At 35.3% G+C, this 14,288-nt stretch overlaps 1 protein-coding gene across 7 annotated transcripts in view; it reads right to left on the reverse strand.

Annotated features, from left to right (window-relative positions):
• EXOC6 (exocyst complex component 6) overlaps window positions 1-14,288 on the reverse strand; it is a 207,577-nt gene that overhangs the window by 163,668 nt on the left and 29,621 nt on the right. For 6 of the 7 annotated variants that reach the window (XM_043986532.1, XM_043986531.1, XM_043986530.1 and 3 more), the window contains exon 2: window positions 1,064-1,235. In XM_043986532.1, the coding sequence (XP_043842467.1) occupies window positions 1,064-1,235 (172 nt within the window). Of the gene's footprint in view, window positions 1-1,063; window positions 1,236-2,050; window positions 2,315-14,288 lie in introns of all 7 variants that reach the window. The other variant, XM_043986533.1, reaches the window with a different exon arrangement.

A 14,288-nucleotide genomic window follows, 5' to 3' on the forward strand; every position in this document is an offset into this window, starting at 1 on the left:
TCTAAGTCTGTCAAACAATTCAAATCAGTGACCCAATTGACCACTGGTCCCTTTTTGATAACTTCAATGAGCTCTATGTGCCATTCATTGTCTGTAGGAAATGGTGATTACATTTTATGGTAATTAAACATTCATACTTTGCTGAATGCAAACACTGGGTGGTTGATTAACATTAAATGTACAAATCTCCAATCCATAGCAACATTTTAATACTGCAGGTGCAGGCAAAGCTCAAACTCAGATTTTCCCACATATTAAGTGACTCATTAGGTCATCATAGTAAGGAAGCACATTCTGGTTTATTAAAAAATCTCATTAATTTCTGAACAAAAATGCTCAGTAGCCTCACTGATGTTTTATTTGGTCTCTTGTTATCTGAATATCCTTTTTTAAAAATAATTTTCTAATCATAACCTTTGATAAATTAGGGTTATTCCATCTGCCAAGCTCTCAAATGTAAAGGATACTTTAAAAGAGCATTTGTTAAAAAGTATTTAGTATCCTAACCAAATAAAAACATCTATTTTTTAATAATTTGGGGAATATATGGCAGGAATTTAAAAAAGATTTTAAAGAAAAATACAAATCTCTAACTGGTAACTTGAAAAAAGGTCTCATTTTCAAATCATATTGAGGGTTTTATACTTAAATTATTTTAATTGAGTATTTTTTGAAGTTTTAAAAAATTCCTTTTTAAAATCTCTTATCAGCTTTAGGAATTTTTTTAAGTCAAACTATAAACTGAGTTTTCAAATACATGAAGTTTTTAAAAGCTTCCATGAGATCCTTCAAGGAAAGAAAGTATATTAACTCAATATATTACTAGCTATCCAAAAAAGGGGTAGAGGGGGGGAAGAAGGGGAAGAAATGGAGGGATTAGCCCAGTCATTAGCATGACAACTGTGTTAATAGAGCAGAAAGAATACCCCCCAAATATAGACTAACTCACTTCTATGACAGAATCTCATTCGGTACTGATATATGGATTTGCAACATGAACTAAATCAATATTCTAATAACTTAGTGAGGGTTAAGATAAATATAATTCTAACAGGGTTCTTACCTTAAGTTTTTCTGCATCAGTTCTTACTTTAAGAAGTTCTGTAATAGCATCCACAAACCCTTGATGATGAAAATTACACATCTTTTCAATTTCTTTATCATGATTGCGAATGCAAGCATCTAGTTTTTCCATGAATTTCTGGTGTGCGTTTGGTTGGTCATCATATACAGACCTGTATATATTTAAAAGAAAAATTAAAATTATTTCCATCTTACCAAGTTTTCATTTAATAGTCTGTTCCTAAGCTATTGTTAAGAACTTTACCAAAATGTTTGGATTTTTCAGGTAATTTATTTGAGTTTAGTGTTACACCACCATATTTTAAAATATGCTAAGTCCCTGGAATTTTCAATAAGTGGGGAACTTAAAATATATGGCCTTATTTTTCATCTGTCTACATTACAAGTCCTGATTCTGTTATTTCTCTTTCATAAAATGGAAATAAAAGAATAAGATCCCCTTTCTATAATGCCAAACTCCCCTTTTCTTTCAACTAGTTGTCTGAAGATACATATTTTTAAACATTTGGTGGAGATTCTTTTGTAAAATGTATCATAACTCCACTAATACATTTTTATATCATTTAGCAAAATATATGTGATAATATGGTACCCCAAAATTATAAAAAGCAAAAAAGTTAAATTTCCTGAGTGCCATGAAAAATAATTATCCTGAAGCATGCAAGAATACACAATACATACCACTATCCTAAACCTTAAAGTTGATTTTTTAAAATATCATTATATATAGTTTTGAAATATACAAGTTAACTCCTGTCTGGCCCCATAAGAAGAAGTGTATTGATACTGGAAATGGTAGTACTGTTAAACAAAAAGTACAGCTAATGGTAGCACAGTTAAACATAAAGAGAAAAATATAGCCTAAGTTAAGTGAGGAGGACAGCTCTACAGGCTAACTAATGCTGAAGAAAGATAAAGAGAGCTCTAATACCCTTGATCTTTTAGAAATTATGGAAAAGTGACTTACCAGAAGACTAGAAATAGCAATATACCCCTGGTGTTTAAAAACTGGGGTAGGGTAGATCCTGAAATAGGTAAGCTTTAATATCAGGAGTTGAGTTATCATGATGAAATTTTTTTTTTAATCATCAAAGCTAGAAACCAATCTTCTGATGCTGTGTCTCTCCACATTTAAATCATCCTCAAGCAACAGACATAGTTTGCCACTGGGCTCTTATAGAAGCCTTTCCAGCTTGGCACAGTCAGAGCATATGCTCTGCTGATATAGCTCCTGAAAACACAGAGATACTTCTACATCAAGATAAAGTATCAGAGAAAGAATCAAATGGAAAACAATGTCAAGCCCAACTATCAATCATTCAGGAATGAGTTATCAAGTAAATGATCTGTTGACAGTTTTTTTTAAATATAGTGAATTACTATTATGATTTATTAAGAACAAGTACCCACAAGCTAGCCTGAATAAGATATAAAGGGTGGTCAATAAAAGGAGTACAGCAACAACGCAACAAATAATATATCTCGCTTTCAGTAAATTAAATGAAAAATTATGGCTCTAGTTAGGGTAAACTACAGAACTGGAAATGATGTGTACCATCAGTCACAATGACAATATTATGCAATCTTGCTTAAATGTTTTCAGGAAATATACTTTAGGGAGATTTACCTGGCGATTTGTCAAAAAGTGGTTTCAAAACAAAATTTATAAATAAAAATAAAGATACAAGTAGTTAGTGACTAAGGACTGGAACCTAAGACTCTTAATGATTAGTCTAGCATTCTTTCCACCATTAACACAAATAACATTTTAAAGTAGATAAATGTGCTACATGTGTAGCCTGTTGCCAAAACATTTCCATTAGCATACTGTTCCCCAAGTCAGTTTTTCCTGACGTTACTGACCCTATGATTACACACTACAACCAAAAAACAACAGTAACATTGAAAATAACGGAAACATGAAAGTTTACTGATTGTTATAGCAGAGTTTGGTGATAATATATTCATGACACTATTAAAAATTACTCTTGGTTTGGGCAACATTATATATGTGTGTATATACAGATATGTATTCATATAGATGGCACATGTACATATACATACATACACACGCACACACATACAGGATATGCCTATGTCAATTTTTACCACCATTCAACCCAAAAACACCTGTCATGTGAACATCATCTGGAAGTATCTTGGAGAGCACCAGAGCTATACTATGCCAGAAAAAAAAGGAGGGGATGAGGGGGGCCCTTGAACTTAATTCATTATCCCAAAAGACAGATGGATATAGAAGACTGAAAACATGCTATCCCTCAGAACTTATGGAAGGGTAGCTGAAAAGCCAAAACTCCAAATGCTAATATGCAGAGATGTTGGGTTAGTGCTTCTCAGTTAAGTAAAAGAATATTAATGCTGCTATTTAATTTTACTTTCTTAAGATTTTTGTACATTACTTTTGCTTAAAGTTTTTTTATTTTTTTAAATTTATGCCCAATTGCTGATAATGGTTTTGTTTTTTCATACCTGTTTCTTAGCTTCATTAAGGAAACAAGACCAATAGGTCTGTGATGCTAGCCTAGAAAATAAGGAAAATCTCATGAAAAATAGGCATGTTCTATAAGTGCTGTTCCCCTTTCCTGTCTGGTTGTTCATTTACAGTTATAAAGGCAAAGGACAACTACTAGATCAGGTAGTCTATGGAGGGATGTGTGAATACCTTAAATATTGGACAGTAAGTCAAATCTAGAGCCTAAAAGTACTCTGCAATCAGAAGGAAGCAGGCAGGAAGCAAATTTCAAGTAAATAGGCTATAGTCAGCATCTAAAGGTTCAGACTAAACAGGAGGGGATGGGCAGGAAGTAGATTCCAGACAGCAACTCAGGGTTTAGAAAAAATAAATACAGACACACAAATGTTGTTTGAGCCAAGGACCAAGACTGGCTGCCATCTCTTCTGGATTTTATATGTTCTGCTAGGTAGGACAGTAGTGGCAGTTGACAATGACAAAAGCTAAACTACTAAAAACCCACATCTCTTGATTCCCAGTCCAGCAGCACTTTCCACTGAAGAAGGTTGCCATGCAGACTCACTGGATAGACCAGGAATTAGTCAATAAACATCTAGTAGTTAGTTACTGAAGACAAGGCACTGGAGTAACTAAGAAAGCTGGTTGTTAGGGAAACACCGATTAGAAAATAAGAACATATGGAGGCATTAAAAAAGAGTAATAATCTCTTTTTTTTTCCCTGTGGGGACCATCATGAGGACACAGTGATAAAGTGGAAGGGCCTACCCACTGAGAGATTATACACAGGTAACTCTAAGTATATTCTAGAAGTGAAAGATGAAAACCCTTGCTCTGGCTTTTGGTACAAAGTTGCTATGAGACAGAATCAAATAAAGTCTACTCCCCAAAGGGCTCTGGGCTATTAAAAATAAATGCTAAACCTAAGTTAGAAGGTCACATTCTTTCTCGGTCTTAAGGCCAGAATTAGACTAAAAAGTAACTTAAAACATTTAATGAGTAAGTAGCTCTATATCAGGATTTCTTTAAATCTAACTCTAAAACTGTTGTTCAGTTGTGTCCAACTCTTCATGACCCCATTTGGGATTATCTTGGCACAGATACTGGAGTGGTTTGTCATTTCCTTCACCAGCTAATTTTTAATCATCCTTCAAATTATCAACTTCCTTGACTAAAATGTCCATACTCCTTGACCCAGAGCATCATGCAAATATAGTCTCAAGGAAGTCAAAAAAAGAAAGGTCCCCTATACACCAAAATATTTGTAGCAGCACTTTTTCTAATAGTGAAAAAGTGGGGGGGAAACATGTCATTTCAAACTGTATTACAAAACAGTAATCATCAAAATAATCTAGTAGTGGTTAAGAAACAGAGTGGGAGAACAGTGGAATGGATTAGGTACATAAAACACAGTAGCAAATGACCACAGTGTTTGATAGACCTATAGATCAAAGCTTTTGGGACAAGAACTCACTATCTGACAAAAACTGCTGGGAAAACTGGAAAGCAGTTTGGTAGAAACTAGGCATAGACCAATATCTCACACAGTATATCAATAAAAGGTCAAAATGGGTACATGAGTTAGACCTAAAGGGTGATGTTATAAGCAAATTAGAGGAACATGGAAAATTTTGCCTATCAGACCTATGAATAAGGGAAGAATTTATGACCAAACAAGAAATAAGAGAGCATTTTTCAGTTGCTGTTCAATCATTTTTCAGTAATGTCTGACTCTTCATTACCCCATTTTGGGTTTTCTTGGCAAAGATACTGGAGTGGTTTCCCATTTCTTTGTCCAGCTCATTTTACAGATGAAAAACTGAGGTAAATGGTGTTGTGAGGAAGTATCAGATTTGAATTATGAGATATAAAATGAATAATTCTTATTACAATAAATTTAAAAGGTTTTACACAAACAAAACCAGTGCAGCCAAGATTTGAAGGGAAGTAGGAAACCATGAGAAAAAAAATTATAGCAAGTTTCTCAGATAAAAGCCTTATTTCTCAACTATATAGAGAACTGGGTCAAATTTATAATAATTCAAGTCATTCCCCAATTGATAAATGGTCAAAACATATGAACAGGCAGCTTTCTGAAGAAATCAAAAATATCTATAGTCATTTGAAAAAATTCTCTAAATCACTGTTGATCAGAGAAATGAAAATTAAAGCAACTTAGAGGTACCACAAAAGAAAAATGACAAATGCTGGAGGGGAAGTGGAAAAGTTGGGGCACTAATGCACTGTTGGTATAGTTGTGAAATAGACCAACCATTCTAGAAAATAATTTAGAACTATGCCTAAAAGACTATAAAACTATGCATATGTTTTGCCCCAGCAATGCTACTACTAGCCCTGTATCCCAAAGCGATCAAAGAAAGAGGAAAAGGAAGTATTTGTACAAAAAATATATATAGTAGCTCTTTTTGTGGCAGCAAAGAATTGGAAATTGAGGGAATGTTCATCAATTGGGAAATGGCTAAACAAGTTGTATCTATGATTGTGATGAAATATTATTATGCTATAAGAAATGACAGGCAGTATGATTTCAGAAAAACCTGGACTTACATGAACTGATGCAAAGTGAAGTGAGCAAAACCAGGAACGCTGTACACAGTGACAGCAATATTGCATGATAATAAATTGTGAATGACTTAGCTATTCTGAGCAATAAAATTACTCAAAACAATTCTGAAGGACTTATTTTGAAAAGTGCTATCCAACTCCAGAGTAAAAACTGGAGTCTGAATACAGATTGAAGAATACTTTTTTTTTTTTAACTTTCCTTACTGGGCCAACTAGGTGGCACAGTGGATAGAGCACCGGCCCTGGATTCAGAAGGACCTGAGTTCAAATCTAGCCTCAGACACTTGACACTTACTACATGTGTGACCCTGGGCAAGTCACTTAACCCCAATTGCCTCACTTAAAATAAATAAATAAATAGCTTTATTTTTCTTCTTTTTTTTCTTGGTGTTTCCTTTTATTTTGTTTTGGTTTTTAGTCTCTGCTTCCTTTTACAACATGATTGACATGTAAGTATGTTTTGCAGGACTTCACATGTAAAATGTATATCAAATGGCTTGCCTTCTCAAAGAAGGGGGAGGGAAGGAAGTGAGGGAAAGAATTTAAAACTCAAAAAATTTAAAAACAAATGTTAAAAAATTTACATGTAATTGAGAAAAATGAGAGAAAAGAAAAGAAAAATACAGATGTCCATCAATTGAGGAATAGTTAAACAAACTGTGGCACATAAATATCACAGACTATTACTATGCAAAAAGAAATCATTAAAATAGCTAATAACAGCTAACATTTATATAGTGCTTACTATGTGCCAGGTATTGTGCTAAGTAAGCACTTTACCATTATCATCTCATTAGATCCTTACAACAACCCTAAGAGTTAGGTGCTATTTTTATCCTCATTTTACACATGAGGAAAACTGAGGCAAATGGAGGTTAAGTGACTTGCCCAAAGTTACATACATAGAAGTGTCTGAGGTCAGGTCTTCCTGACTCCAGGCCCAGCACTCTAATGACTACAACTACCTAAACATAAAGAACACAGGAAAAAAAGAGAAGACTAATATGAACTGATGCAAAGTGCATCTTTCTTTTTTTTTTTTTTTAGTGAGGCAATTGGGGTTAAGTGACTTGCCCAGGGTCACACAGCTAGTAAGTGTCAAGTGTCTGAGGCCGGATTTGAACTCAGGTACTCCTGACTCCAGGGCTGGTGCTTATCCACTGTGCCACCTAGCTGCCCCGAACTGATGCAAAGTGAAGGAAGCAGAACTAGCAAAACAAAATGTACAAACAATATAATTGGAAAGAATTTTTTTAAATCCACAAAACTCAACACTGTGTAATTTATATGACCAAATTTGACCCTGTATAAAGAATGAAGAAATGTACCAACTTCTCTCCTCTGTAGAGTAGTATGGATATGGAACATCGCATTTTTTGTCAGATTTGGTTGATTGTTTAGTTTTGCTGAACTGTTTTTCTTCTCTTTTAGGTTAATTCTTTGTAATAAGGAATAGTTTCTTAGTTAGAAATAAAAATAATATAAAACAACAAAAGATAAACTCAAAATATCTTATCAAAAACTAAAAAAAAAACTTCACTTTGGCAATTATAGTAGCAGAATAATGGGAAAAGGAGCAGAAGATGCTAAGAAGGAGTGTTTAGATTGTTTATGGAAACACTCATTTAATGGTAGGTTCTTAGTATTATGATATATGAATACTAAAGTGCTATAAAAAAAGAAGAGATGGTTTCAGAGAAACCTGGGAAAATCTGTATGAACGTATACAGAGTAAAGTGAGCAGAACCACTAGAAGAATTAATACTGTAACAACAACACTATAAAAAACAGTTTTGAAAGATTTAATAACTTTGATCAGTGCAATGATCAACTAAATTTTTTTATTGCTCTCCCAATTTCTGTTCTCCCCTTTCTTGATCTTTTACTACTTCTATGCCAGATAGCCAGAATACCAATGATGAAGAATAGACTTGCTTCCTGACAAAAGAGCTAATGGACTACATATGCAGAATGAGAAATATTTATTGGACATGGCCAATATGGAAATTTGTTTTGCTTAACTATGCTTGTTACAAGGGTTTTATTCTTCTCCCTTTCCCCCCACACTGGGTGGGTAGTGGGATTAGAAAAAGGAAAAAATGGAGACATCTAGGTGGTGCAGTAGATAAAGCAGCAGCCCTGGATTCAGGAGGACCTGAGTTCAAATCCGGCCTCAGACACTTGACACTTACTAGCTGTGTGACCTTGGGCAAGTCACTTAGCCATTATTGCCCTACAAAAAAAAAGGAAAAAGAAAAAATGTTTGATAATTTTTTAAATAAATTTTAATTCAAAAAACAACAAAACATTATAGCAGTATTTGTTTTAAATTATGGAGAATGAATGAGAAAAACATCCTATGTGGAATTCAAACCTTCAATAAAAGTGCCCAGAAAAGAGTTTGCATTCTACTGGAAAAACACAGCATGTTCACAAGTAAATGCAGAATGTGTACAAAATAAATACAAAGTGACTGGGAGGAGGGAGTAGTATGCACTAACAACTGAGAAAATTAGGAAAAGCCTCATGAAGGAGGTGGCATTTAAGTTGAAGTTGACACCATGGGGTTCAAGGAGCAGAAGCAAAAAGAGAAAATTCTCTAGGCATGGCAGATAATCTGGGCAAAAGGAACCAAATAGCAAATGGAATGTCCTGTATAAAGAACAGAGAAAGTACACCATTTTGGCTATACAGCAGATTATATAATGGGATGTAACGTACATACAACTTAGAAACATAGGTTGGAGCCAGAGTGTGAAGGACTTTAAATGTTAAAGGATCACAAAGCAATGAAAGCCACTGAAGTTTCTTGAGCAAAAAAAGTGACATGATTTAGGAAGGCAAAGTTAGTAGCTATGTGAAGAGTGGATAGGAGGAGACTAAACAAAAGTAGAGCAATGAAGAGACTATTGCAATGGTCCAAGCAAGAGGTGATAGAAACCAGAACAGACCAGAAGTAGGGATGGATGGATGTGAGAAATGCTGAGAAAAAAGAATCAGTAAAATTAATTAGGTTTGGAGGATGAAGACAAGTAAAGAGCCAAGAGACAAAGCCAAGATGGCAGAGGAATAGGAACCAGTGTGGCCAAGGTCCCCTCCACAAACTTCTAAATAGATTTAGAAAATGCACCAGACTGAATTTTGATGGGAAAATCCAGGGGGGGAAAAAGGTCACAAAAGTCATTTGTCCGGCCCAGCTTGGCATAAAGAGACCCTGGGAATGGAGTCAAGCCAAGAGGACTCACATGAAATGCTTCATCCAGTGAGAGGCTGTATACCAAAGCAAGAAGAGGTAACAGACCCACTCTGAGGCTCCATCAGACCCATCCCAGGGAACTTCGAGGGTATGAACTGGCAGCTCTATTGCCTACTACCCAGTTCCAGGTCACAGACCCAAGGCAAACTGAGAAGGTACCTGCGCAGGGCTTGGCATTATCACGCAGGTGAAGCCTTAGACTACGTACAGAGAAAGAAGGGAATTCAGAAGCAAGCAAAAGCAATTTGGCTCAGACCCCAGGGGCAGAGCAGGGTATTAGTTCCAAGCAAAGTGGGAGGGAGCAGCTGACACTTGAACCCCACTCTCATCTGAACTGATCAAAAGGAAGAATACACACACACAGAGAATTAGGTACATAAATACATTTCACTGAACAGAAAAATAGGAAGGGAAAAGGAGAAGAGAGGAGATGGGCTTTGAGGAAGGGTAGATTAAAGGAGAGATTAGTCTTAATCGCTAGAACAAACAAATGCTAAATAACAATGAACAAAAATTATTTATAACTCTTTTTAGGTGGCAAAGAATGAGAATCTGTGGGGATACCTGTAAAGTGGAGAATGGCTGAACATAAAAATGTGATAGACTAGAGGCTAATGGGCATATAAATGACAGCTGAATCCATGGAGCTGATGAGATCATCCACAGAGAAAAGAGATAAAAGGGCAGGGCCAGATCAGCCATACACTCACCTATACCTATGAGATATGGATAAACCTGCAAAGAAGACCTCAAAGAGTAAGAAAGGTAGGAAGAGAACCAGGATAGACCAATGTCATGAAAACCCAGTGAGGAGCCAGGAGCCAATACAAGGGGGGGGGGTAAAAAAAAAATCTTATCAGATGCTGCTGAGAGACCAAGAAGAATGAAGATTGAGAAAAGACCACTTGATTTAACAATAAAGAGATACCTGGTGATTTTGGCCAGAGCAGTTAGAGTGTAGGGCTAAGATCAGAAGCCAAATTGTTAGGAGATGAAAAGTGAGTAAGAAATAAGAAAGTGGCAGCAACTAAATTTTTCTAGGAGTTTGACTTTAAAAGGGAGGGTAGATATAGGCAGTAGCCTGAGGCAATGGTACTGTCAAGTGAAGATTTGTTAAGAGTGTGAAAGATCTGGCTGGGCAGGGAATGAGTGTCTTAGAACCCATAGGGTTCTCTGCTTACACATTTCTTACATTTACTTTGTCACATTCTCCTACTAGAATGCAAGTTTTATTTGGGCAGGGACTTTTCTAAACTTTGTATCCCACATACCACCTAACAGAGCTCTGACTACAGGAGGTATTTAATAAATTTTTACTAAACTGAATTGAAAGTGAAATAAAAACCAATGTCTATTCAATATAAGTGTACCTGTGCTATTCTTAAGCAATTCATAGTTCAAATGTATGCATGCAAGTATTCCTTCCAACAATGAAGATCACAATGTAACCATTCCTGACCATTTAATGCAACTCTTTAACCAGGTCCACCCATAAGTTCACCACAGGTTGTCTACCCAATATGCTGGAAACCCTTCCTTGATTTCTCATTACATTAAGTATTCCTTGCTTTGATATATGTCCAATCTAACTCCTTTTTCACTCAAGCGTTTTTTTGATATATCTATGCAACTCTCTCTTGCCCTCTGAGTGATCTAATTTCAAATCTTTGGAGTCTACAGTGGTAAGTGGAGACTTACAGCCATACAAAAACACTGGAAGAATACTGATATTTTTTAAATATATATCTGTTTCAGGGAGAAACTCTTTTCACCATAAGGGCAAAGGAGGCACCACATTTGGGCTCTAACATTAGAACTGATTTGCTTAGAACAAAGATAGAAATAGCAATGAAGTCAACAAAAATGGGCAAAGCAGCTGGACTAGAACAAATATACACAGAGAGAGTAAATGTACACAGAGGAATTCCTACTGGAAGTGACATAATTTTGAGGGTTCTAAGAGACTGATTCTCAAGGTATTTGAAAGATTTAAAATAAAAGGCATATAAAAAATTCTCGGATAATATTACCTTAAAAAAAGGCAACCAAGAAGCCATTAAGAACTACCAAATCATCTATCTACTCTTCAATCTGTATTATGTGTTTATAATAATAAACAGATGCATTGAAAACATCCCTGATGAGGTTGTTAGGAGACCAGACAGGTTTTTAGAAGTGATGTTACAGGGGAAGCTAGGTGGCACAGTGGATAAAGCACCGGCCCTGGATTCAGGAGGACCTGAGTTCAAAGCCAGCCTTAGACACTTGACACTAGCTGTGTGACCATGGGCAAGTCACTTAACCCTCACTGCCCCGCAAAAAAAACAAACAAAAAAATAAGGGCAAAAAAAGTGATATTACACATTAGACAACATCTTTACTGTTTAAAGCAATAATAGAATTAAAAGGTGTATCTATTTCTAGTCAATAGCATTATTCTACTTTATACAAAGTATGGTTGGACCGATTTATAAAATATTTTTATCAAAATGAGAACAAAATCCTGGATTATTTGCTAAATCATCTATAAGGTCCAACAGAGGGATCTTTTGTGTATAATGGACACCATCTAGTGGAAATGAAAAGAATACCATTTTAGTAAACACTAATGATTTCAAGTTTAAAAGTTAAAATTTAGTTTATCTAAAATTGATAATTTCTTTACAAATATCCTTTAAATTAAAGATCTTAAATGGAAAAAAATTACCTGTCTTTGGCAGTAACAATAGGGGCAGTTTAGAGAAAAAGCCTGGGCTAAATATCAGACAACCACTAGAGGAAAATTTAATATACCATTTGCTCAAAACTTCTAGCAATGAAGTCAGGGTTATATCTGTAATTTCACTGACATAAGGAACTCCCAGATAAACTCCTTCCATCACAACAGGTTCCCCACTTTCTCTTCAAAAATTTATAGTCTTAGAGAACTAACTACAGCACTGAGAAATTAAATGACTTGCCCATGTCACACAACCAATATATGTCAAAGGTTAGACTTGAACCCAGGTCTTGGTCTAAGACCCACTCCCTATAAACTACACCGTGCTGGCTCTCAAAATTAAATAAAGGAAAGAATAAGACAGTTGTAAGAAGAGATCAAAAAGGTCAAATTTTATTTCAAAATGGAGGAGACCTGTTCATGTTTGATGGTATAGGAGAAAATAGGAGTAGAGTTTGAAATGAAGAAATTATATAACCTCATTTTTTAATGTATTGGTATCTTTTGTCTTTATGTCACATTCATTTCCCAATATATTCCTCCCCCTACTTTACTCTATAGTCAGCCCATATAACAAAAAATTTAAAAGGAAAGGAAGAAAGCAGTTACAGAAACTCACCAACACATCAATCAAGGCCTATATGCACTATTCCAAAAATCACATCCATAGTCCCTCCCACCAAACTCTATAAGGAATGAAGAGGTATATTTTCTTATTTCTTCTTTCAAGTCAAATATTCAGTTTCAATTTTGTTATTGTTCTTTCTTTTATATTACTATCGTCATTATGTAAATTTATTCCTGGTTCTGCTTAATTCATTTTTCATCATAAGACCTCAGTATTATAAAAGTAAAGCTAGAAGGAATCTCAGAGGTCATCTAAACTAAACTTCTCACTCTACAGATGGAAACTGAGGCCCAATGAGGTTGTGTCTTGCCAAAAGTTCACAAGGGTAGTAAGTATCCATTCAGGTAAGTCTTCCCATGCTTCCTGATATTCTTAACATGCATTATTTCTTTGTTTTTGTTTTTGTTTTTTTTATTTTTTGCTGAGGCAATTGGGGTTAAGTGACTTGCCCAAGCTCACACAGCTAGTAAGTGTTAAGTGTCTGAGGCTGGCTTTGAACTCAGGTCCTCCCGACTCCAGAGCCGGTGCTCTATCCACTTCGCCACCTAGCTGCCCCAACATGCATTATTTCTTGAAGCACTATAATATTCCATCACATTCATTTACCATAATTTGTTCAGCCATTCCCAAATCAGGGGACATCTATTCTGTCTCCAATTCTCTGCCACTCAAAAAAGCAGTCCAAAAATATTTTGTATGTATATGGGGCTTTTCTATCTTTGATCTCCTTGGGGATATATGTCTAGCAGTGGGATCTTTGAATCATAAGGTAGGAATATTTTAATCACTTTCTTTTCATAATTCCAAATTAGTTTCCAGTATGGTTGGACCAATTCACGGTTCTATCAAGTCAAGGACTATTGGTGCCTTATACCAACAAAACTTAGCTTTGCCCATAGGGCCCAATTAAATATTTGTTTACTTGATTTTACTTTTTTATGACATTTCTAACCCCATAAAGCACAGAATGGATCTTCTTATTTAAGTGAACAAAAGTGCATTTTTATAATACCACCAAGCATCACATTTCAAATTTAAAATACTTAGCTTCTTGGCACTTCGAGTTCAGAGCTTCTTAAGCTTTTTCCGCTCACAACCGCTTTTCACCAGAGAAATTTTTACACGACCCAGGTATATAGGTATATAATATAAGTATACAAATCAAACAATTACTGGCAAATTTTTCACAGCCCCACATTTAGTTATGTGACCCCACAGTTTAAGAAACTTTGTTCTAGTTAACAAGGCAATTAAGAGAAACTCACAAAATTTAAAAGTACTTTTTAGAAATCAACAAGAAGCCAATTTCCTACAATTGTAGAAATATGTGGCAATGGGGATTTCTCAGTTGTGTCCTGATATCTTGCAAGATACTATAATAAGTATACTCATAATATCAATATTTTATCTCTGTTGTGTTTTTTAATTATCTATTCCCCAGACTATACTGTGATAACTTCTAGCACATTAACCCTCTCACCCTCTGGTTACTTCTTTTTTCTCCTTCCTCTCTTCTTCATGATGG

Source organism: Dromiciops gliroides, chromosome 2, assembly GCF_019393635.1.
Source record: "Dromiciops gliroides isolate mDroGli1 chromosome 2, mDroGli1.pri, whole genome shotgun sequence".
Lineage (NCBI taxonomy): Eukaryota > Metazoa > Chordata > Mammalia > Microbiotheria > Microbiotheriidae > Dromiciops > Dromiciops gliroides.